The sequence below is a fragment of the Triticum dicoccoides genome, chromosome 1B (genome assembly GCF_002162155.2).
Source record: "Triticum dicoccoides isolate Atlit2015 ecotype Zavitan chromosome 1B, WEW_v2.0, whole genome shotgun sequence".
NCBI lineage: Eukaryota > Viridiplantae > Streptophyta > Magnoliopsida > Poales > Poaceae > Triticum > Triticum dicoccoides.
In genome coordinates, this window is record NC_041381.1 from 148,528,844 (window position 1) to 148,552,643 (window position 23,800).

At 44.0% G+C, this 23,800-nt stretch overlaps 1 protein-coding gene across 2 annotated transcripts; it reads right to left on the reverse strand.

Moving 5' to 3' along the window:
- Positions 1-21,606: 21,606 nt before the first annotated feature.
- On the reverse strand, positions 21,607-23,125 carry LOC119302935. Of its 2 annotated transcripts, XM_037579999.1 has the most exons (4): positions 23,038-23,125; positions 22,461-22,797; positions 22,252-22,386; positions 21,607-22,141 (listed from the first exon to the last, which is right to left on the reverse strand). In XM_037579999.1, the coding sequence occupies exons 2-4, from the start codon at positions 22,518-22,520 to the stop codon at positions 21,767-21,769; spliced, it is 570 nt and encodes a 189-aa protein (XP_037435896.1). In that variant the 5' UTR covers positions 22,521-22,797; positions 23,038-23,125; the 3' UTR covers positions 21,607-21,766. The 2 variants fall into 2 exon arrangements, with proteins under 2 accessions (XP_037435896.1, XP_037435889.1); XM_037579992.1 differs by having other exon boundaries at positions 22,461-23,110.
- Between the last annotated feature and the right edge of the window lie 675 nt (positions 23,126-23,800).

Genomic DNA, 23,800 nt, shown 5'->3' on the forward strand with positions numbered 1-23,800 from the left:
GCAAGGCAAGAAGCAATCGAGGCGGCCAGGAGATAGGAGGGCGCACCCACCCCTATTTTATCATATAAGCTTTCAATCTACTTTTATTTGCATCTTTACTTTTTGCATCTATATTACAAAATACCAAAAATATATTTGTCTTGTCATACTATCTCTATCAGATCTAACTTTCGCAAGTGGCCGTGAAGGGATTGACAACCCCTTTATTGTGTTGGTTGCAAGTTCTTTGTTTGTTTGTGTAGGTGCGTGGGACTTTTGAGGAGCCTCCTACTGGATTGATACCTTGGTTATCAAAAACTGAGGGAAATACTTATGCTACTATTGCTGCATGACCCTTTCCTCTTCAAGGAAAACCAACGCAAGCTCAAGACATAGCAGACAGCGTGGTGACGATGATGATGAAGTTACCGGCGCAGGGCTTCGCCTTAGCACTACGACAATATGACCGAGGTGTGTAACTCTGGAGGGGGGCACCACACACGGCTAAACAATGTCAACTTGTGTGTTCTAGTGTGCCCCCTGCCCCCGTATATAAAGGAGGAAGGGGGAGGCCGGCCGACCTCTCTAGGCGCGCCAAGGGGGGAGGAGTCATCCTCCTAGTGGGAGTAGGACTCCCCCTTTCCTAGTCCTACTAGGAATAGAAGGAAGAGGGGGAAGGATAAAGGAAAGAGGGGGCCGGCCCTCTCACCTAGATCGGATTAGGCTTGGGGGGCGCCCCCTCCTAGGCTGCCTTCTCTTCTCTCCCACTAAGGCCTATTAAGGCTCGTATGCTCCCCGGGAAGGTTCCGGTAACCCCCGGTACTCCGGTAAATGCCCGAACTCATTTGGAACCATTCTGAAGTCCAAACATAGGCTTCCAATATATCAATATTTATGTCTTAACCATTTCAAGACTCCTCGTCATGTCCGTGATCACATCCGGGACTCCGAACTACCTTCGGTACATCAAGACACATAAACTCATAATACCAATCGTCATCGAACGTTAAGTGTGCAGACCCTACGGGTTCAAGAACTATGTAGACATGACCGAGACACGTCTCCGGTCAATAACCAATAGCGGAACCTGGATGCTCATATTGGTTCCTACATATTCTACGAAGATCTTTATCTGTCGAACCGCATAACAACATACGTTGTTCCCTTTGTCATCGGTATGTACTTGCCCGAGATTTGATCGTCGGTATCTCAATACCTAGTTCAATCTCGTTACCGGCAAGTCTCTCTACTCGTTCCGTAATACTTCATCCTGCAACTAACTCATTAGTTACAATGCTTGCAAGGCTTATAGTGATGAGTATTACCAAGGGGGCCCAAAGATACCTCTCTGAAACACGGAGTGACAAATCCTAATCTCGATATATGCCAACCCAACAAACACCTTCAGAGAAACCTGTAGAGCACCTTTATAATCACCCTTTTACGTTGTGACGTTTGGTAGCGCACAAAGTGTTCCTCCGGTATCCGGGAGTTGCATAATCTCATAGTCTGAGGAACTTGTATAAGTCATGAACAAAGCAGTAGCAATGAAACTAACACGACCATAACGCTAAGCTAACGGATGGGTCATGTCCATCACACCGTTCTCCTAATGATGTGATCTCGTTCATCAATTTACAACACATGTCTATGGTTAGGAAACATAACCATCTTTGATTAACGAGCTAGTCAAGTAGAGGCATACTAGGGACTATATGTTTTGTCTATGTATTCAAACATGTACTAAGTTTCCGGTTAATACAATTCTAGCATGAATAATAAACATTTATCATAAATTAATGAAATAAATAATAACTTTCTTATTTCCTCTAGGGCATATTTCCTTCATTATATGCATGATTTGATATCTTTGCAAGTCTCTTCGAATTATCGATTTAGTTTGGCCTACTAGATTGGTTTTTCTTGCAATGGGAGAAGTGCTTAGCTTTGGGTTCAATCTTGCGGTGTCCTTTTCTAGTGACAGTAGGGGCTACACGACACATATTGTATTGTTGCCATAGAGGATTAAAAGATGGGGTTTCATCATATTGGTTGAGTTAATTCCTTTACATCATGTAATCTTACTTAATGTGTTACTCTGTTCTTTATGAACTTAATACTCTAGATGCAGGTAGGAGTCGGTCGATGTGTGGAGTAATAGTAGTAGATGCAGAATCATTTCGGTCTACTTGACACGGATGTGATTCCTATGTTCATGATCATTGCCTTAGATATCGTCATAACTATGTGCTCTTCTATCAGTTGCTCGAAAGTAATTTGTTCACCCACTGTATTATTTGCTATCTTGAGAGAAGCCACTAGTGAAACCTATGGCCCCGGGGTCTCTTTTCCATCATATAAGTTCTATTTTCCATCATACTAGTTTCCGATCTACTATTTTGAAATCTTTTACTTTCCGATCTATAAACCAAAAATACCAAAAATATTTACATCACCATTTATCTATCTCTATCACATCTCACTTTTGCAAGTAACCATGAAGGGATTGACAACCCCTTTATCGCGTTGGGTGCAAGTTGTTGATTGTTTGTGCAGGTATTCGGTGACTTGTGTGTTGTCTCCTATTGGATTGATACCTTGGTTCTCAAACTGAGGGAAATACTTACTCTACTTTTCTGCATCACCCTTTCCTCTTCAAGGAAAAAACAATGCAAGCTCAAGAGGTAGCACCATTGTATGCTATATTTCGAGAGAGAAGACTCTAATGAAAACTATGGCCCTCGGGTCTATTTTAATCATATTACTAAAATCAAAAATACCTTGCTGCAATTTATTTACATTTTTTATCTATCTACCACTACCATATTTAATCCTCGCAAGTAATGAGTTCAAGGGGATTGACAACCCTCTTGTCCGCATTGGGTGCAAGTATTTGTTCTTGTGTGTGCAAGTGTTGTTCACTAGGATTTGCGTGGTTGTCCTATTGGTTCGGTAACCTTGGTTCTCACTTGGGTAAATACTTATCAGATACTATATTGCTTCACCCTTCCTCTTCGGGGAAAATCCCAACGTAGCTCGCAAGTAGCAGAAAGAATTTCTGGCACCGTTGCAGGGGAGACATCATCAAATACCTACAGGTTCCTCCACACAAATTTTTAATTACTTACCCTACTTTTTATTTGCCTCTCTTTTTCATCTCCCTCCTCTTCTCTAAAAGAACAAAAAACACCAAAATGTTTTATTTATTTTTTGTTTACTTGCTTGCAATAATCATGTCATCTCACTAAACCAAAAATAAAGACATATGGATTCTCATGCACTTGCTAATATTTTCGAACAATCCAATTATGATGAACCAACTGCTAGTGAATTGAGTGCACTTGATTATCTTTATAAACTTTTGCTTGAAAATAGTGAATCTGGAAATTGTGATGAAGTGTTAAAAGAAGAAATGTATAAAGTGATCCACGATAGCTCGTTGAATGAAAGCATGCACAATGATATTATTATAAATTCTATTAATGTCAATTGTGTTAATGATATGCAAAGGTACAAGCTTGGGGATGAGAGTTTTGTTATGTCCACTACTTATTGCAATGATCATGATTGAGGTGACAATGCTTCTTATGATCTTTAAAATTTTTTTAAGCCTCATGATGAACATGTTATTGATAATAATGTTTGCAATAATATTGAAAGTGGGTTTGGAAGAGTGTCAACTTTAGGTAAAAACTAATCCCACATATTCGGAGAGTGTCCAATCTTATGATTTTTTTGATAAAAGTGGGTTTGGAGAGGTCATGACTTTAGTTAATGTTAATCCCACTATCTTGGAAGATTATAAAACTTTCATGCATGTGCACAAAAAGAATATTTTATATGATAGCTATATACTGTTTAATTTGAATATGATCCTACATGTAACTATTATGAGAGAGGCAAAGATGTTTATAGGAATTTTCATATTCAATTAACTCTCTTGAAGTTCAAATTGTTAGTGTTTTGTTCTTCTTCTTTGCGAATGCTAGATACCTTTTGTCTTGATAATTTGTTTTCTTATAAAATTCCTTTGCGTAGGAAGTATGTTAGAATTAAATGTGTTTATTACATGTTTTATGATGCTCTCTTTGTGCTTCAATTCTTGTTTTTCATGTGACCATCATCGAAATGTCAAAGACTATCTTAATGGCTATAAAGGAAAAACTTGTTGGGAGACAAGCCAATGGTTATCATTTAATTTTTTGTTTGCAAACATGATTATTGCTACTGTAATTATTATGTTTTATATTTTACTAATTAGTTTTAGGGGGAAACCTCGGGTTTGGCCTGTCAGACCGAACAGTGCAACATGTGGCATCGTCTACTTTCTTGGAGGCAATGTTTTGGAGCTCATATCTGTCAGAGAGATCTCGAAAGCGTAGCGGCATTAGATCACCGCGTAGACTCACCGGGAAGGGTCCTTTGCTTCAGGGGCACCTTGGATTTGGGTCTCCCAGATCGGATGATGGTGGCGTCTGGCGTCACACCCTCTCTTGGGGGCATTGTTCTTGGAGAAAATCTTGGATGGGGGAGTCAAGAGGTGGAGAAGCGTTGTATCTATTGCATCGATGCAGACACCGGGGCTTTCTCCCCTTTTCTAAAAAAAGTACTAATGAGGACAAAACAAAACAATATGCCATGACACTAAGCAAATTGCGATGTGTATCAATGGCTCCAGTATCTGGAGATGAGGAGTTAACATATTATTCACCATAAACCTTAGTGAACCTGAAAGAGCTCGTATGGAAATCAATTGGGGAGACTCGGGTAAGATGAGGGGAAAAATTCACATGGACCATGAATCTTGCCCTTATTACCCGCTGAAGTGTGGTGAACCAAATATGCAGCACTGCTTAAACACATCGAACTCAAAGGAAAGTACTCCCTCTATTCCATAATTTTTGCCATGGTTTTAGTTCAGACAGAGGGAGTACTCACTAACACTGTCAAGCTGAACTTTTGTTTGTGTTAAAAGGACAACTGAGAGGTTTCAACATAAGCATTAATTTCTGATTTTGACTGGTGCAACATCTAACCAAAAAGAATGCATTGCTGACAGAAACGAGACTACTCCTTTCTCAGACAAAAGACATGTTAAAAGAGGTGTTTGATGTTGAGTTTACTAGCTCGCAGTTACAACTTTCGATAATAAACTTGTTGCATGATATACCATGTTAATAATTACAATGGAACATTAACCTAGAAACAGAGAAACAAGCATTAAACTAAAGGAAACACAGTATTCAGGCATCGGCACCATAAAACCAGGAAAAAGGCAATGGAACTTCTGCCAGCGTTGCTAAGGCAGGGATCAGGCAACCGGCAATTGAACTCACGACGAGATCCCCTTGGCCACCGCCATGATTACCAACTTTTTCTTCCGCACGAGCCAGTAGTGGCTTCTGTTAGATGTGTATATTTCCTTGTGTACATCTCCATTATATAAGGGGCTTCTCTGCACTTTACCACTCTGTATATGTACTGGCCTTTGGCCCTCAGTAAAGACAGTTGCTCACTTGTCCAACATGGTATCAGATGTTAGGTTCCCCTCTCTCCCGCACGCTACAACTCTGTGTGCTAGATCCTCCCCCGATCCTCCCACTACCATGTCTGGCTCTCCTCACCGCGGATTCGGCCGTCCCGGTCCTTCTTGCTGTGGATCCGGCCACCCTGGTCTTCCTCGCTGCGGATCCGGCCTGCTACGCCCCAGTCTGCTTCGTCGTCCCCCGGCCTGCTCCGCCTCCTTCCAGTCGCGCCCCGGCCTGCTCCTTCTTCTGTCGGCTGCACCCCAGCCGCCTCCGTCTCCTGCAGGCCGCGCCCCGGCCGCCCCCACCTCCTGTCGGCCGTCGCCCTGCCCCTGCGTTGCTGCTTCTCCATGTTGCTGCGACTGCTGCTTCACTTCGCCCCGCTCTTCTTCCTACTGGCCGTGTGCACCGCTGGTTTGTGCGTGAGCGTGAGCAAGGGCTCGATCCCGATCGATCCAGATCAGGTCTGACTTAGTTGACTTCAGAAAAAAACAGAGGAGAAACCCAGAGGTTCCTTATGTCTTCTTTGGGCTATGTTGTTGTTCCTCGGTGCTCAGTGATCTTCGATGGCACCAACTACGCTGAGTTTGTGGGGTTCGTGCGCATCCATATGCGTGGTCTTATTTTGTGGGGTGTTCTTTCTGGCGAGGTCCCCTGTCCGCCATGTCCTGTTACGCCCGTGGCCCCAATCCCATCGGTGCTACCGGTGCTTCCTGCTGAGACTTCTCAGGCTGACCGGGATGCAGCCAAGGCCTTTGATTATGCTGCAGTTGATGCTTATAATCAGCAGGTATCTGCTTATTCCGATGCTCTTTCGGTGTACCGTGATGATCTGTCTGCTTACACTCAGTGGTGCAATGACGATGCTCGGGCTGCTATTGTTCTCACTGCGAGTGTCCTCCCTCAGTTTGCTCTGGAGTTCATGGGACTTGGCATAGTTGCAGCGACGTGGTCTTATCTTTGTCAGTGCTATCAGCCCTCTGGTGATGCTCTCTACCTATCTGTAATATGTCAGGAGCATGCACTCCAGCAAGGTGATTCCTCTGTTGTTGAGTTCTATTCACAGTGCTCTGCCATCTGGCGTCAGCTTGACTCTCTTCGGACAGTTGTTTGTGGCACCTGTCGTTGCTGCCCGACTACTCGGTCTGATTTGGAGTTTCAGCGAGTCCATGAGTTCTTATCTCGTCTCCGCACCGAGTTTGAGCCCATACATGCTCACTTGCTTGCTCGTGGTCGTGTTCCCATCTCGGAGGTGCTTGCCCAGCTTCGTGCTGAGGAGACCCGCCTTCGCTCTACTGGTTTGCTGGTGGTCCTGTCTGTGTTGGCTGCTCGGTCTCCTGTGTCGTCTGCTCAGCTCACCGCTCCACCGCTCCTTCCCACACCTTGAGGGGGGTGGGTCGCCCTGCTTATACTGAGAGGGGTCGGTCGCGTCGTGACACCTTCTGTGGCTACTGCTCTCGGCCAGGTCATCCAGAGTCTGATTCTCGTGAGAAGAAGCGTGACCAGAGGTGCTCCTCTTCCAGTGGGACACCTGGATCATCCTCCACTCTGCCACTCACTGACAAGGACATTGTGAGGCTCAAGCGTCTTTTGGCTTCCTCAGGCTCTTCGTCGACCGATTCCGCTACTGTAGTGACTACATCCACTTCTCCACCACCGCAATCATCTACACAGTCAGGTACATCTTCGTGGGTTCAGGATTCTGGAGCCTCCTTTCATATGTCTTCTGATTCTTCTGTGCTGTCTTCTCTTCGACCTCTTGATTCGCCTTTAATGTTCTTACTACCGATAGCACACCTCTTCCTGTTACTAGTCGTGGTGTTCTTTCCACTACATCCTTTTCTCTTCCTAGTGTTTCACATGTTCCTCGCCTTACCATGAATCTTTTTTTCGCTGCCCAACTTACTGATTCTGGTTGTCGTGTCATTCTTGATACCGACTCTTGCTCCATTCAGGATCTTTGATACGTCTCCAACGTATCTATAATTTTTGATTGTTCCATGCTATTATATTATCCCTTTTGGATGTTTATGGGCTTTATTTTACACATTTATATCATTTTTGGGACTAACCTACTAACCGGAGGCCCAGCCCGTATTGCTGTTTTTTTTGGCCTATTTCAGTATTTGGAAGAAAAGGAATATCAAACGGAGTCCAAACAGAATGAAACCTTAGGGAGCGTGATTTTTGGAACGAACGTGATCCAGAGGACTTGGAGTGCAAGTCAAGAAGCAATCGAGGCGGCCAGGAGATAGGAGGGCGCGCCCACCCCTCCTGGGCGTGCCCCCTGTGTCCTGGGCCCCACGAGCGGCCACCGACGTACTTCTTCCTCCTATATATACCTACGTACCCCGAAAACATCCAGGGAGCCAACGAAAAACAATTTCCACCGCCGTAACCTTCTGTATCCGTGAGATCCCATCTTGGAGCCTTCGCCGGCGCTCCGCCGGAGGAGGAATCGACCATGGAGGGCTTCTATATAAACACCATAGGCCCTCCGATGAGTAGTGAGTAGTTTACCACAGACCTTCGGGTCCATAGTTATTAGCTAGATGGCTTCTTCTCTCTTTTTGGATCTCAATACAATGTTCTCCCCCTCTCTTGTGGAGGTCTATTTGATGTAACTCTTTTTGCGGTGTGTTTGTCGACATCCAATGAATTGTGGGTTTATGATCAAGTTTATCTATGAGAAATATTTGAATCTTCTCTGAATTTTTTTATGTATGATTGAGTTATCTTTGCAAGTCCCTTCGAATTATCAGTTTGGTTTGGCCTACTGGATTGATCTTTCTTGCCATGGGAGAAGTGCTTAGCTTTGGGTTCAATTTTGCGGTGTCCTTATCCAGTGACAGAAAGGGTTGCAAGGCACGTATTGTATTGTTGCCATCGAGGATAAAAAGATGGGGTTTATATCATATTGTTTGAGTTTATCCCTCTACATCATGTCATCTTTCTTAATGCGTTACGCTGTTCTTATGAACTTAATACTCTAGATGCATGCTGGATAGCGGTTGATGTGTGAAATAATAGTAGTAGATGCAAGCAGGAGTCGGTCTACTTGTCATGGACGTGATGCCTATATACATGATCATGCCTAGATAATCTCATAATTATTCACTTTTTTATCAATTGCTCGACAGTAATTTGTTCACCCACCGTAATACTTATGCTATCTTGAGAAAAGCCACTAGTGAAACCTATGGCCCCCGGGTCTATCTTTTATCATATAAGCTTTCAATCTACTTTTATTTGCATCTTTACTTTTTGCATCTATATTATAAAATACCAAAAATATATTTATCTTATCATACTATCTCTATCAGATCTCACTTTCGCAAGTGGCCGTGAAGGGATTGACAACCCCTTTATTGCGTTGGTTGCGAGCTCTTTGTTTGTTTGTGTAGGTGCGTGGGACTTTTGAGGAGCCTCCTACTGGATTGATACCTTGGTTCTCAAAAACTGAGGGGAATACTTACGCTACTTTGCTGCATCACCCTTTCCTCTTCAAGGATCAATGCAAGCTCAAGACGTAGCAAGAAGGATTTCTGGCGCCGTTGCCGGGGAGGTCTTCGCTCAAGTCAATACATACCAAGTACCCATCACAAACTCATCTCCCTTGCATTTACAATTTTTGCCATTTGCCTCTCATTTTCCTCTCCCCCACTTCACCCTTGCCGTTTTATTTGCCCTCTCTTTCCCAATCTCTGTCTCTCTTTTTCGCGTGCCTTTTTCTGTTTGCTTGTGTGTTGGATTACTTGTTGCCATGGCGCAAGATAATACCAAATTTTGTGATTTCTCCAATACCAATAATAATGATTTCCTTAGTACTCCGATGGCTCCTCTTAATGACGTTGAGTCTTGTGAAATCAATACTGCTTTGCTGAATCTTGTTATGAAAGATCAATTCGCCGGCCTTCCTATTGAAGATGTCATTACTCATCTAAACAACTTTGTTGATTTGTGTGATATGCAAAACAAGAAAGATACGGGTAATGATATTGTTAAATTGAAGTTATTTCTGTTTTCACTTAGAGATCATGCTAAAGTTTGGTTTTCGTCTTTGCCTAAGAATAGTATTGATTCTTGGAACAAGTGCAAAGATGCTTTTATCTCTAAGTATTTTCCTCCCTCTAAGATCATCACTCTTAGGAATGATATTATGAATTTTAAACAATTCGATCATGAGCATATTGCCTAATCTTGGGAAAGAATGAAATTGATGATTCGCAATTGCCCTACTCATGGTTTGAATTTATGGATGATCATACAATTTTTTTATGCCGGTTTGAACTTTGCTTCTAGAAATATTTTAGATTCGGCCACGGGAGGCACGTTTATGGAAATCATGTTAGGAGATGCTACAAACCTTCTTGATAATATTATGGCTAATTATTCTCAATGGCACACCAAAAGATCTTCTAGTAAAAAAGTGCATGCTATAGAAGAAATCAATGTTTTGAGTGGAAAGATGGATGAACTTACGAAGTTGTTTGCAACTAAAAATACTCCTCTTGATCCCAATGATATGCCTTTGTCTACTTTCATTGAGAATAGTAATGAATCTATGGATATGAATTTTGATGGTAGGAATAGTTTTGGAAACAATGCTTATAGAGGAAACTTTAATTCTAGATCGTTCCCTAGTAATTCCTCCAATAACTATGGAAATTCCTACAATAATTCTTATGGTAATTTTAATAAGATGTCCTATGATTTTTAGAATAGTGTGAAAGAATTTATGATTTCTCAAAAGAATTTTAATGCATTGCTTGAAGAAAAATTGCTCAAACTTGATGATTTGGCTAGGAACGTTGATAGACTTTCGCTTGATGTTGATTCTCTTAAACTTAGATCTACTCCTCCTAAGCATGATATCAATGAGTCTCTCAAAGCCATGAGAATTTCCATTGATGAGTGCAAGGAAAGAACTGCTAGATTGCGTGCTAAGAAAGATTGCTTTGTAAAGGCGTGTTCTTCTAGTTTCCATGAAAATAATGATGAAGATCTTAAAGTTATTGATGTGTCTCCTATTAGATCTTTGTTTTTCAATATGAATCTTGATAATAATGGGACTGGAGATGAGTCAACTTTATTTAGAAGGCGTCCCAAGAATTCAGAGTTTTTAGATCTTGATGCTAAATTTGGTAAAAGTGGGATTGGAGAGCTCGTGACTTTAAATAGTATTGAACCCACTATCTCAGATTTCAAGGAATTTGATTATGATAATGGTTCTTTAGAAAGTTGTATTTCCTTGTTGCAATCCGTTGTTAATTCTCCTCATGCTTATAGTCAAAATAAAACTTTTAGCAAACATATCGTTGATGCCTTGATGCAATCTTTTGATGAAAAACTTAATTTGGAAGTTTCTATACCTAGAAAACTTAACGATGAGACCTACTATAAATATTAAAATTAAAGATCATGAGTGTTTTTCTTTGTGTGATTTGGGTGCTAGTGTTTCCACGATTCCGAAAACTTTATGTGATATTCTAGGTTTCTATGATCTTGATGATTGCTCTTTAAATTTGCACCTTGCGGATTCCATCGTTAAAAGCCAATGGGAAGGATCAATGGTGTTCTCATTGTTGCAAATAGAAATTTGGTGCGCGTAGATTTTATCGTTCTTGATATAGATTGCAATCTTTCTTGCCCTATTATTCTTGGTGGACCTTTCCTTAGAATGATTGGTGTGATTATTGATATGAAGGAAGGGAATATTAGATTCCAATTTCCATTAAAGAAAGGCATGGAGCACTTTCCAAGAAAGGAAGTCAAATTACCTTACGAATCTATCATGCGAGCTACCTATGAATCAAGTGCCAAAGTTGGCACCACTTAGATCTATCTTCGCTTTTATGCCTAGCTAGGGGCGTTAAACGATAGCGCTAGTGGGGAGGCAACCCAATTTTATTTGTGTTTTTTGTTTTGTTTCTGTTTAGTAATAAATTTTGCATCTACTTTCTTTTTAGATGTGTTTTCATGCTTTAATTAGTGTTTGTGCCAAGTAGAACCTATAGGATAACCTATGATGATAGTTAATTTGATTTTGCTGAAAACAGAAACTTTGCGCTCACGAGAAAAAATTCAATAAATCACAAAAACGTGCTTTTGCATTGATTATTTTTGCTTCTGATCAACAAACAAATTTTCCAGGACGTCCTATTTTGGTAGGATTTTAGATTTCCAGAAGTTTGCGTTAGTTACAGATTGCTACAGACTGTTCTGTTTTTGACAGATTCTGCCTTTCGTGTGTTGGTTGCTTATTTTGATGCATCTATGGCTAGTATTAAGTGGTATGAACCATAGAGAACTTAGAATACAGTAGGTTTAAAACCAAAATAAATAAAGAATGAGTTCATTAAAGTACCTTATGTGGTGGTTTTGCTTTCTTTCACTAACGGAACTTATGAGATTTCCTGTTGAGTTTTGTGTTGTGAAGTTTTCAAGTTTTGGGTAAAGATTTGATGGACTATGGAATAAGGAGTGGCAAAAGTCTAAGCTTGGATGCCCATGGCACCCCAAGATATTCAAGAGTATCCAAAAGCCTAAGCTTGGGGATGCCCCCAGAAGGCATCCCCTCTTTCGTCTTTGTTCATTGGTAATTTTACTTGGAGCTATATTTTTATTCGCCACATGATATGTGTCGGGGGGATGAACTCCGGGCAGGAAACAGAACCCGGATCCTTTTCAAAAACAACGGGGCCGTCATCGCCCCGCGAACCGGCACGCGCCTGGCCGGGTCGCTCAACCCGGCAAGGCCCGCAACCCAGCCAAGCTCTCCGACCTGGCAAGGTACGTCGACCCGGCCGCAGCGACTGGCGCAAGACAGCTCAACCCGGCGCAACCAAGGCTTCCCCAACAAGCCAACCCCACCCGTGGCGTCCACGGCAACCCAGCCACGGGTCAGCTTCCATCCCATCCAGGCCGTACGATGGAATGAGACCTCAACCACTGATACGTCTCCAACGTATCTATAATTTTTGATTGTTCCATGCTATTATATTACCCCTTTTGGATGTTTATAGGCTTTATTTTACACATTTATATCATTTTTGGGACTAACTTACTAACCGGAGGCCCAGTCCATATTGTTGTTCTTTTGCCTATTTCAGTATTTCGAAGAAAAGGAATATCAAACGGAGTCCAAACGGAATGAAACCTTCGGGAGCGTGATTTTTGGAACGAACATGATCCGGAGAGCTTGGAGTGCAAGTCAAGAAGCTTCCGAGGACACCACGAGATAGGGGGTCGCGCCCCCCTGTAGGGCGCGCCCCCTGTCTCGTGGGCCCCTCGAGCGGCCACCGACGTACTTCTTCCTCCTATATATACCTACGTACCCCGAAAACATCCAGGGCACCACGAAACACAGTTTCCACCGCCGTAACCTTCTGTATCCGCGAGATCTCATCTTGGAGCCTTCGTCGGCACTCTGCCGGAGGGGGAATCGACCACGGAGGGCTTCTACATCAATATCCTTGCCCCTCTGATGAGTTGTGAGTAGTTTACCACAGACCTACGGGTCCATAGTTATTAGCTAGATGGCTTCTTCTCTCTTTTTGGATCTCAATACGATGTTCTCCCCCTCTCTTATTATGGTTTAACAATTTCACCTCCGAAGACCGACACTAAGACCGACACTTGACCCATCCCAGACTGTAATCCTTAACCATGGACACGGCTATTCGAATAGGTTTAATCTCTGCAGAGGGTGTACTCTTTACCCACGAGTAACGGATTCCTTTAGTCCACCGGGACTAATTCCGTCTACGATATTTTAGTTGGAAACACACCTAACTTGCACACACCAGCTTATCTCACATGTGTCTGGAATCACCCACGACACCTGTCAAGCAAAACTCTAATTAGGGAGGCTACAACCTCAACGTAACATGGGATCACAAAATTTATACCGCGCGCAAACTGGGGAGCTACCCCCTTCGGCTACAACCGAAACACCCATGCTCCCGGACCTGGTGGCATGACTACCGGATGCCTCCGGTATCTTCCACGATGGCCTCTCTGTACGGTGTGTGCTAGGAAAGGGGTTGACAACTTACTGAACCGTATCCTACTTGTTGTAGAGACGAGTGGTAGTACGAAGCAAGTATGGGGGTTACTGGCACAAGACTCGATCTACGGTCGACTCAGGAGGTCGTAATATTCTCTGCAAGATTAGCATAACAATGCATATACTTCAACCGACAGATAGAAACACCACGTGACATACCCCCTCATGCCATACCGGACACGACCGTCTCGACGGAGGACTAGGAACAAGACCGTGTCTACCCGAGACAGAGGCCTTCTCGGCTTTCCTCCCGGTATGCATGAAAGGCATATGATGGTGATTTCCATCACAACCATATCAACTCCATTTGCATGAAATTCATTAACATGCACTCATGAATAGGGTCACATCCTCACATAAAATGACGCATGCATGCGTCGGGGTGTTGTGGTCACCGAGTCAAACAACACACACAAAAATTACACCAGGGTTCAGGATGCTTGCCTTCAGGTCATGGGAAGGCAGGGTGCATTCCAAAACGTCTTGAAGTCTTCAAAAATCCTATTTAAAAGAATACATATGAATTAACACACAAAATCAAAACAGCACAAAAAGTTGTTTTGAAATTTTTTTCAAATATATCTTAAAATAAACTAGACAATATTTGAGAGAGGTAGGAAAAAGAATTAATCTATTTGGAGTTGTATTTAAAAAGTTATAGCCGGTCAAAGTTTGGTCAAAAATCTGTTATTTAAAATAAAATAGAAAGAAAACGTTTCGAATATCTACGTACACGTCAAAGGCGTATTCTGGAAACGCGCTTCCACTTAAACCCACGTGGACTAGGACGGGGTCACTGACAGTGGGTCCAGGGGGGCCACTGGTCAGGTTTGACCAGTCCATCCCTCCCTCCTCTTCCTTCGCCCGAACGGAGGCGAGGCGACGGTGATCAACGCCAGCGAATGGCTGCTCCCCGCGGGCTCCAGAGAGTCGAGATGGATCCGCAAGACTGGGGCGGTCCTCTCGGTGGTCGTCGGGTCGGCGGGGGTGGAGGGAGTCGCCGACGGCGAGCTTCGCGGCGGAGGAGGCCTCGGGAGCAAGGTGCTTTTTGGGCTGCGGTGGTTCCCGATCAAAATCGAGTAGGGGGAAAGGTTCACGGGAGGAAAAGAGGGCTTCTGGTGGAGAGAGTGGAGAGGGGGAGGTCCTAGTGGTGCCGGAATGGTCGGGGCGGTGGCGGCCGCAGGAGTTGCCGGAGACGGGGAAGAAAACCTCCCCGGGTCGATTGCGAGCTAGGGAAGCGCCATTGGGGTGGCCTGAGGTTGCCTGAGTGCGGGAACGGCTCGGGGCTTCCTTAAATAGGCGAGTCGAGGCAGTTCAGCGGCGGCCGCGGATAAGGTCGCCGGCGACCGTCTTCTGTAGCTGCAGGGCATCGTGGCGAGGCTGGGGATGGCGGCGGGAGCTAGCGGACGAGCGGCTACTGCTCCAAGGGCGAGCTGGCGAGCGGAGGTGGCTTGGGCGGCGCTGGCCAGCGCAGGAGCTGTCGGGCGGCAGTGGCGGCTAGTTGTTGGCCTGCCGGAGACGTGGCGAGAGCTGCGGGGCTCGGGGGTGCAGCAGGGGACACGGCGTGCTGGCTGCGGTCGGTCACGGACTGGAGTGAGTGCGGGGCGTGACGCGGCGGCTCGGGCGCACGTGCGTGCCAAACCCAAAGCACGCACGGGACGTGCTCGACAAAATGCTATGGCATGCTAGGGGGTTCCAAACCACAAGAGGGTTAGCAGAGTGGGGTTATAGGCTAGGGCAAATCCATGGGACATGCTGGATAGGTCAGGGGCTCAAGTTCACAAAGTAAACTTGAAGTCATGCCAAATCTGGATATGCACTCAGGGTGTTTGACAAAATGCCAAAGGCACCTAGGAAGTTCTTGGAGTGGCCAAATCTCCTAGAGTGGGGTCTCTTTAGAAGAAAGAGGGGGTGGTGAGGTTAGTTTGCCAAAAGGAGAAACTTGCTAGTGCAAGTTTTGCAAAACTACAATTCTGGACAGGGAGTAAGTGGCATCATTACATGGACCAAAAGTGTTCCAAAGAGTGCATACTCCTGGACTTAGGGGTTTTGCAGGGTTGACTACAAGCATGAGAAAGCACAAGGTCACTTGAGCAAGAAAGAATGGGGTTGCAGTAGAAAACACAAGTCTGGTCCAGAATGAAAAAGAGGTTAACTCACTCAATTTTTCCAAATAACAACACTATGTTTTTGCATAAAGTTGGATGGCATGCTACCACTGACATCCCATAATTTTGGTGGAGACTCTAGGGAAATATTTAATTAGGCTATAGTGCAAAAATGCCCACTGGACCAGATTTGAAAAATAGGTGCAAAACTCATAATATGCAATAAAATAAATATATTATTGCACAAAAATGATTTAGAGACATCACATGACATCTCCAAATTTTGGTTGGATTTTTAGTTAAATTTATCAACTGGTTGTAGTTCAAAAAGAGCTCCAAAACTTAAAACAAGTCATTTTAATGAATATAGCTCAGGGTGAAATAATTTAATAAATAATTCCACTGATTAAGAAAAGTTTTAATGAGAGAGCATAGAAGTTCAATATGTTTGGAAGGATCCACTTGGGTAGATACTCATTAATATAAAAAGAAAGGTTCTGGAATCAACAGAAATATTCTTGCAGGCAAAATTTTTAACTCTAAGTTTGTCACGACCGGTTTTTCAATAAAATGCTTATTGAGAAAATCGATCTTTAGATCCCAGTATAGGAAAAGTTATCCTCACTAGTAGACAAATACTTGATAAACAGAGGACCAGTAGCATTAAATATATTACAGGGTTGAGCTGAGGCTGCTCAACAATTTATTACAAACTCACCAATATCTTACATAAGGGCGGTTATGACACCGGGGTGTGGTGACATGCTACTAGCTCGAGATAAAAAGTGGTGGTGGATAACTTGACTCCTAACTGGCAGCTCATCGAGCGTCGAGGTGAGGCTCGATGGATTTATTTCTGGGGTGGCGGAAGCGGATATAATACAGTGACCAAATGCAGGATCGCACGGGACTGACTGGGACTCCTCTAGGCGCCGGACTCGCTATCGAACTCTTCATCCATGAGATCGCCTTCATCAACATCTGGCCAAATCAACAAGCCATTTGAGTACTTTGAAAGTACTCGCAAGACAGTTCGGACAAAAGATATAACAAATGCATGCATGAATGCGTCATGAGCAAAATAATGATGCTCATTCCAATAATAAAATTTTTGCATGACTAGAAAAGTAAAACAAATAACTGAAAACCGATCGGGTGTCTGGAGCGACGCCTCGAAAGGTAAACAAATAAAGCTCATGCCGCAGTCGGGCGTCTAAGAGACACCACATAAAGGGCTTATGAAAGAAATGCCACAGTCGGACGTCTGAGCAACATCGCAGAAAGGGCTTGTAAAAGAAATGCCACAGTCGGATGTCTGAGTGACATCACAGAAAGGGCTTATAAAAAAATGACATAGTCGGACGTCTGAGCGACATCACAGAAAGGGCTTATAAAAGAAATGCCACAGTCGGACGTCTGAGCGACATCACAGAAAGAGCTTATAAAAGAAATGCCACAGTCGGACGTCTGAGTGACATCACAGAAAGGGCTTATAAAAGAAATGCCACAGTCGGACGTCTGAGCGACATCACAGAAAGGGCTTATAACAAAGGTAAATAACGGGTTAGTCCATCCACAAGAATAAACTTTTAACCGCATTTAAAACTCATGTAGTCCACCGGGTTTTGTCACTGAGGCTGATATCTGACAAGATAAGATGAACACAGTACTTGGACATGTACAAGATGATTTAAAGGATTTGTGACTCTGCAGAGTTTGTACTATCTGACCATAGCCAACGGATTTCCGTAGTCACGAAGGACTAGTTCCGTTTATGGTATTTCGGTAGAAACACATTTAACCAGTACACACCCATTCCACCTCACGATGCCAGGAATCAACCTAGACAACGTCCAAGAAAAACTTTGAGACGGGGAGGTCACAACCTCGAATAGCATGGGGTCAAATTTCTATACGCGCGCTCTAAGGGGTGCCCCCCTCTCGGTCCCAACCGGAAACACCCATGCCCCCTGACCAGATGACGGGCTTTATTCCAGGGCCATGGAACCCTCATCCCGCACATCTCCACCACCTCACCAGACCCCGCCTAGCCACTGGAAGATCCTCAAGGGGCCCTTCTTCCTCCACTCCGGCCACCTCCGTCCGCCTCGAGCTCCGGCAGCGTTCTCTCCGGTGAGAACTCCTCCACCGCCCTAAACTTGCCCGTAGCCTCATGACACTTCTAGGAGACTAACCCCCACTCCAATTTGACCCCAGCAGCTCTCTCCGGCGAGGTCCACGACTACCCGAACCACCGTCCGCCGGAGCAAGGGCCGCCGTCGACACAGTGCTCGCCGGCGACCACCACCACCACCCACCGACGCGGAAGGACGTACTGAACACGGAGGTACCACCCGATCCCCCTGCCTCGCCGTGGATCGCCGTCGGCGACCACCGCAGCTCCCGGGCGCCGTCGAGCCCCGTCTCCCTCATTTGAATATTCAAACCTGACGGGTGGGACCCGCCTATCAGTCTCTCATTCTTTTCTTTTAAACGAATCGTTTTCTGGACTTTTCTGCAGAACCCCCTGAGAGTTTTCTGTTTCATTACAGAAAGGTCCCTGAATCAAAACCCTTATAACTTTTAAACAGAAAAGGATTTTTGTTTGATTCTTTCTCTGTTCTCTTTAAAATTTTGTCTAGTTTTTTATCAGATTTATTTGAAAATTATTTGGATTACTTTTTGTGCACCTCGCGGTATTTACGTTACGTGCGTACTTTCTTATATCGTAGATACCGGAGGAGGTGACGGAGCCGCAAACTTCACTCAGTTAGACTCCGACTACTCCGAACCAGGCAAGCATGTTTGAACTCTTGATATGATGAGTGTTTGTTGCATGCATTTAGGAGTTTCATGGCATGTTTATGAACATTTCCTTGAATGTTATATTTCATGCACAGAAGTGGAAAGTAAGTTTTGGAAAGCTATATGTTGTTGGATACATATTTGCATGGCCATGTGATGGCATGAGGATGGGTAAGATGGCAGTGTTGTGGCATGCCAGTCTTACGCCAGTCTATTTGACTTCAGTGTTATCGTGAATCAAATCACATTCCCATTCATTTCCATTCCTGTACTGCCACATGTTTTCCGCAAGGAATATGGCTTAGTAAGCTCTTTTTGCGGTGTCTTTGTCAAGATCCGATGAATTGTGGGTTTATGATCAAGTTTATCGATGAATAATATTTGAATCTTCTCTGAATTCTTTTATGTATGATTGAGTTATCTTTGCAAGTCTCTTCGAATTATCAGTTTGGTTTGGCTTACTAGATTGATCTTTCTTGCCATGGGAGAAGTGCTTAACTTTGGGTTCAATCTTGCGGTGTTCTTACCCAGTGACAGAAAGGGTTGTAAGACACGTATTGTATTGTTGCCATCGAGGATAACAAGATGGGGTTTATATCATATTACATGAGTTTATCCCTCTACATCATGTCATCTTGCTTAATGTGTTACTCTGTTCTTATGAACTTAATACTCTAGATGCAGGCAGGAGTCGGTCGATGTGTGGAGTAATAGTAGTAGTTGCAGGCAGGAGTCGGTCTACTTGTTATGGACGTGATGCCTATATACATGATCATGCCTAGATAATCTCATAACTATGCGCTTTTCTATCAATTGCTCGACAGTAATTTGTTCACCCACCGTAACACTTATGCTATCTTGAGAGAAGCCACTAGTGAAACCTATGGCCCCCGGGTCTATCTCTTATCATATTTGCTTTCAATCTACTTTTATTTGCATCTTTACTTTTTGCATCTATATTATAAAATACCAAAAATATATTTATCTTATCATACTATCTCTATTAGATCTCACTTTCGCAAGTGGCCGTGAAGAGATTGACAACCCCTTTATTGCGTTGGTTGGGAGTTCTCAGTTTGTTTGTGTAGGTGCGTGTAACTTTTGAGGAGCCTCCTACTGGATTGATACCTTGGTTCTCAAAACCGAGGGAAATACTTATGCGACACTTGCTGCATCACCCTCTCTTCTTCGGAGAAAACCAACGCTAGCTCAAGACGTAGCAAGAAGGATTTCTGGCGCCGTTGCCGGGGAGGTCTTCGCTCAAGTCAAGACATACCAAGTACCCATCACAAACCCATCTCCCTCGCATTTACATTATTTGTCAATTGCCTCTCGTTTTCCTCTCCCCCACTTCACCCTTACCGTTTTATTCGCCCTCTCTTTCCCAATCTCCTTCTCTCTTTTTCGCTTGCCGTTTTTCTGCTTGCTTGTGTGCATGTTTGTCCTTATGGCTTTGCCTAAAGGTCCTGACCACCTTCTCAGAAGGATGGATGAGATTGAATCGAATATTAGAAGCTTTATGAATTTGCAATTTGAGCATAATAATTTCTATAGAAAAGAGCTTAAGGAACAAAAAAGTTTTTTGGCGTTTATGAACAAAGAGCTTGATGATATGAATAAAGAATTCTATGGTGTTAACGCTCAAATTACCCGGCTTAAAATGCTATAGCCAAAATTTCTAACAAGCAAGCCACCTTAGTCAATAAGATGGCCGCTAAACCAGAAAAATTACGTGAAAATAATGATGAGGATCTTAAAGTTATTGATGCGTCTCCTATTAGATCTATGTTTTGCAATATGAATTTTGATGATTTTGGGACTGATGATGAATCAACTTTGCCTAGAAGGCGTCCCAAGAATTCAGAGTCTTTAGATCTTGATGCTAAATTTGGTAAAAGTGAGATTGGAGAATCCTCAACTTCTAATAATGTTGAACACACTATCTCGGATTTCAAGGAATTTGACTATGATAATTGCTCTTTAAAAGGTTGTATTTTCTTGTTGCAATCCGTTGTTAATTCTCCTCATGCTTATAGTCAAAACAAAGCTTTTACCAAACATATTGTTGATGCCTTGATGCAATCTTATGATGAAAAACTTAATTTGGAAGTTTCTATACCTAAAACGCGGGATGAAAAACATATTGTCAATGCTGAGCCCAACAAGCTGAGCAGGAATGTGATGGCGCTTGTGCCGCAGACGCCGCGTTTCGTTTCCGATCCCAGCCGCCGCACCACATGTGCCAAAACCCCACCCAAATTCCCCGCTCCTGCCTCAAATCTCCGTCTCTCCGCGTGGCTCCCCCGCTACCGCCTCCCCCACCTGAGCCTGACTAGAACGCCTGGCGGCTCTGTGGCGTGTGTGTTTTGGGTTTAGGGCTTGTTGTGTTGTGCCCTCAGCATTGACCCTTTCATGTACTATTTGTTCCTGTGGACTTCCGTGTGTGTGTGCGTGGCTTTGTGTTGGACCTTGTTGGATGCTTGTTGTGCGGTTGGTTTTATAATATAAAGCAGGGTGAAAGCCTTTTTCGACAAAGAGAAGTACAAAGGCAATAAATTCTACTGACTTTCTATGAAACTGGGATATATACACTTACCAGTAGAGACGACTAATAATTATTTTGCAACTCATTATATGCAAACAATGCCACGAAAGGAAAACCGGACCAAGCAGAAATACCATGAAAATTATCTCCCTGATTTATGGTTTTGGTAGGCATCCCCATCCCTTGGGTAGGAAAACGCTGGGATTTTTCCAACTTCAAATGTAAAGACAACTTCTGGAATTTTAAGAGAAATGTGATTTATTCTACACATGCAAGAAGTTGCACACTGTCATTACAGTGTCCAGAAATATAACATTCATGCGTGAGATCAAACAAGGAAATAAGAATATATGATTGTCAGTGAATGCACATACTGTAAACACTAGATGAATTGTATCAACGGGGACCAAGGTTGCAATGGCAATATAAAGTAACATAGTAATAGTACTAGGTTTACTTTGCACAGTCATTAACTCGCAGTAAAAATAAATCACATACATTCTGGTAAAAAAGAAAGGATAGTTCAGTTTTCAAAATAAGCATGAAGCGTCGATTGGAACTAGCAAATTCAAACATAATCATGCCCTGTTGACTGATACTTAGAATTAACTAGGCTGCATCCACGATCTTCCCTTCCAGACGGAAGACAGCACAACCATCAGGTACATAATTTGCGAACGAAGCAACCAAGGAGATACGCCATTGACAGATCACAGATATGCTTCTGAAAGAGTATCTACCCGTCTAAAAAACAACAGCTGAAAGGGTCGGCAACGGATAAGTCCTCGGTATCCAAATAAGTGTCCCAACAAGAAGAACCACTTCTATATTTGAATACAGTGTCAGGTGAAGGTCTTGTTTCCACTTCTAGCAGCATGAGTTGATCAGTCATCCATTTCTTGTCGATGTCAATTTTCTTACAAACTCCAAATTTGATTTCCTTTAGCACTTTTGCATTCAAAACAAAGAACTTGGCAAAGCCAACATCTTCCTCACCACCTTTGTAATTCTTCAATACCAATACTTTGAGATGGTTCTCAAGGCATTTGATTGGATCTAGTGGGTCATACTCACGCACATTTTTTATCTCTGCCTTTACATATTCATCCCACTGGGAAAGAACATAACAAACATATGTTAAAGTAATTACAAACTAGAGTTTATTAGATGAGAATCAAATACTCATTATGAGATTTATAACAAAGAAAGATGAATACTTACAATGACATACAGCTTTTCCAAGCAGGGAAAGCATCTAAGGATGTTGAGAACTGCACCCAAAGCAGGGCCAGAAAACTTGAGAGCCAAAACCTTTACGGTGCTTATTGAGTTCTCCGAGATGGATGGGATCAATCCCTGAAGAAAACAACGGGGTTTTGAAAAAGCTTCTCAAAGTGAGAATTTCATGTAAAATCCTATGCAGCTATTACCTGGAAGACTATATTAGCAATTTCAATTTCTGAGATGCAGGGAGACAAAAGGCCCAACATCTGCAGTTTAGGTGCGCTAACAACCCGGATAATCTCACTACCTGAGCCTGGCTAACATAACAGCAATCTTTCAAGGCGAGGGGCCTCCATAATGACCAATTCTCCGTTGTCTTCAAACAAACAAGAGATGACGATGATCCTGAGAGTTGGCGAGCATATGCGGAGGCAACCTACATCACGAATCTCCGACAAGTATAAGTTCTCCAAGACATGGCAGCCAGAGAGCACCCCGGAGAAGACATCCTCGGAGATGGAAACGCGCCGTAGGTCGAGCTGCCTGAGGAGGGGGAAATTCAGCGCTGGTGAAATCTCCGTTGGAAAATCACAGGAGCCAATCCTGGCCAATTGGAGGGTTGGTGCTAAGCGCAACACCGACGGTGGCAGCGGATAGCGCTTCTCCTTCTCAGACTGCCCACACGAATATTCCAAGAGCGAGAAGACGATATCGAGTTCCTGGAGGTTGTCCAGGAGCGGGGAGTTGAACCAGCTCTCGAGCTGAGCGGCTTCCTCGGCGTACCTTTTTTCCTCTCTGTGGAGGTGGATGCGGTCGAACGCGAAGCGGCGGGCCGGGCCAGGGTGATCGCAGAGGATCCTGGAGACGAGGGAGAACCGGAGAAGCGCCCGAAGTCGTTGGAGCAAAGGTCGTAGGAGGCGTCGAGGTTGAGAGGCGCTGAGCGCCAGAGAGGACGCCATCTACGGGCGACGGCCTGCGAGCGGACGCCGTACTTGGTGGGGAGGAGGGAGACGATGGTGGCGAGGATAACATCCGGAAGATTGTTGATGAGATCGCCGTCGCAGCCGCAATCACGTGCCAGTTTGTGTGACCTGGACCTGGACCTGGATCCAGACGCTTCGTCGGATGCGCACCTCTTGCGTGCGGGCGTCGCCGCAACCGCCTCATTCTTCTCGACGGCAGGTCGCGCCGCCGCTGTCTCCTTCATGTCCGGCGAGTAGAGAGACGGAGATTTGAGGCAGGAGCGGGAAATTTGGGGAAAGAAGTCCAGATCACCTCCTGGGTTTCATAAACCGGCTAATCCACCCCCTCAGCTCTAAAACCAGTCAAGTAACCCCCTGAAGTCTCTAATACCAGGGAAATCACCCCTTTGCGCTGATTATAGTGGTTTCTGAGGGCAGTTTTCCTTGCGTGACGTTGGACTACTGCCACATAGGCTTGATGGAAAGCGCCAGTTCAAGCTCGTCCTCGCATGTTCTCTTGTTCCTCTCCTCCCGTGTACGTCAGCATGGCAGACAACTAAAGTTCGTCCTCCCCTGTTCCCAAG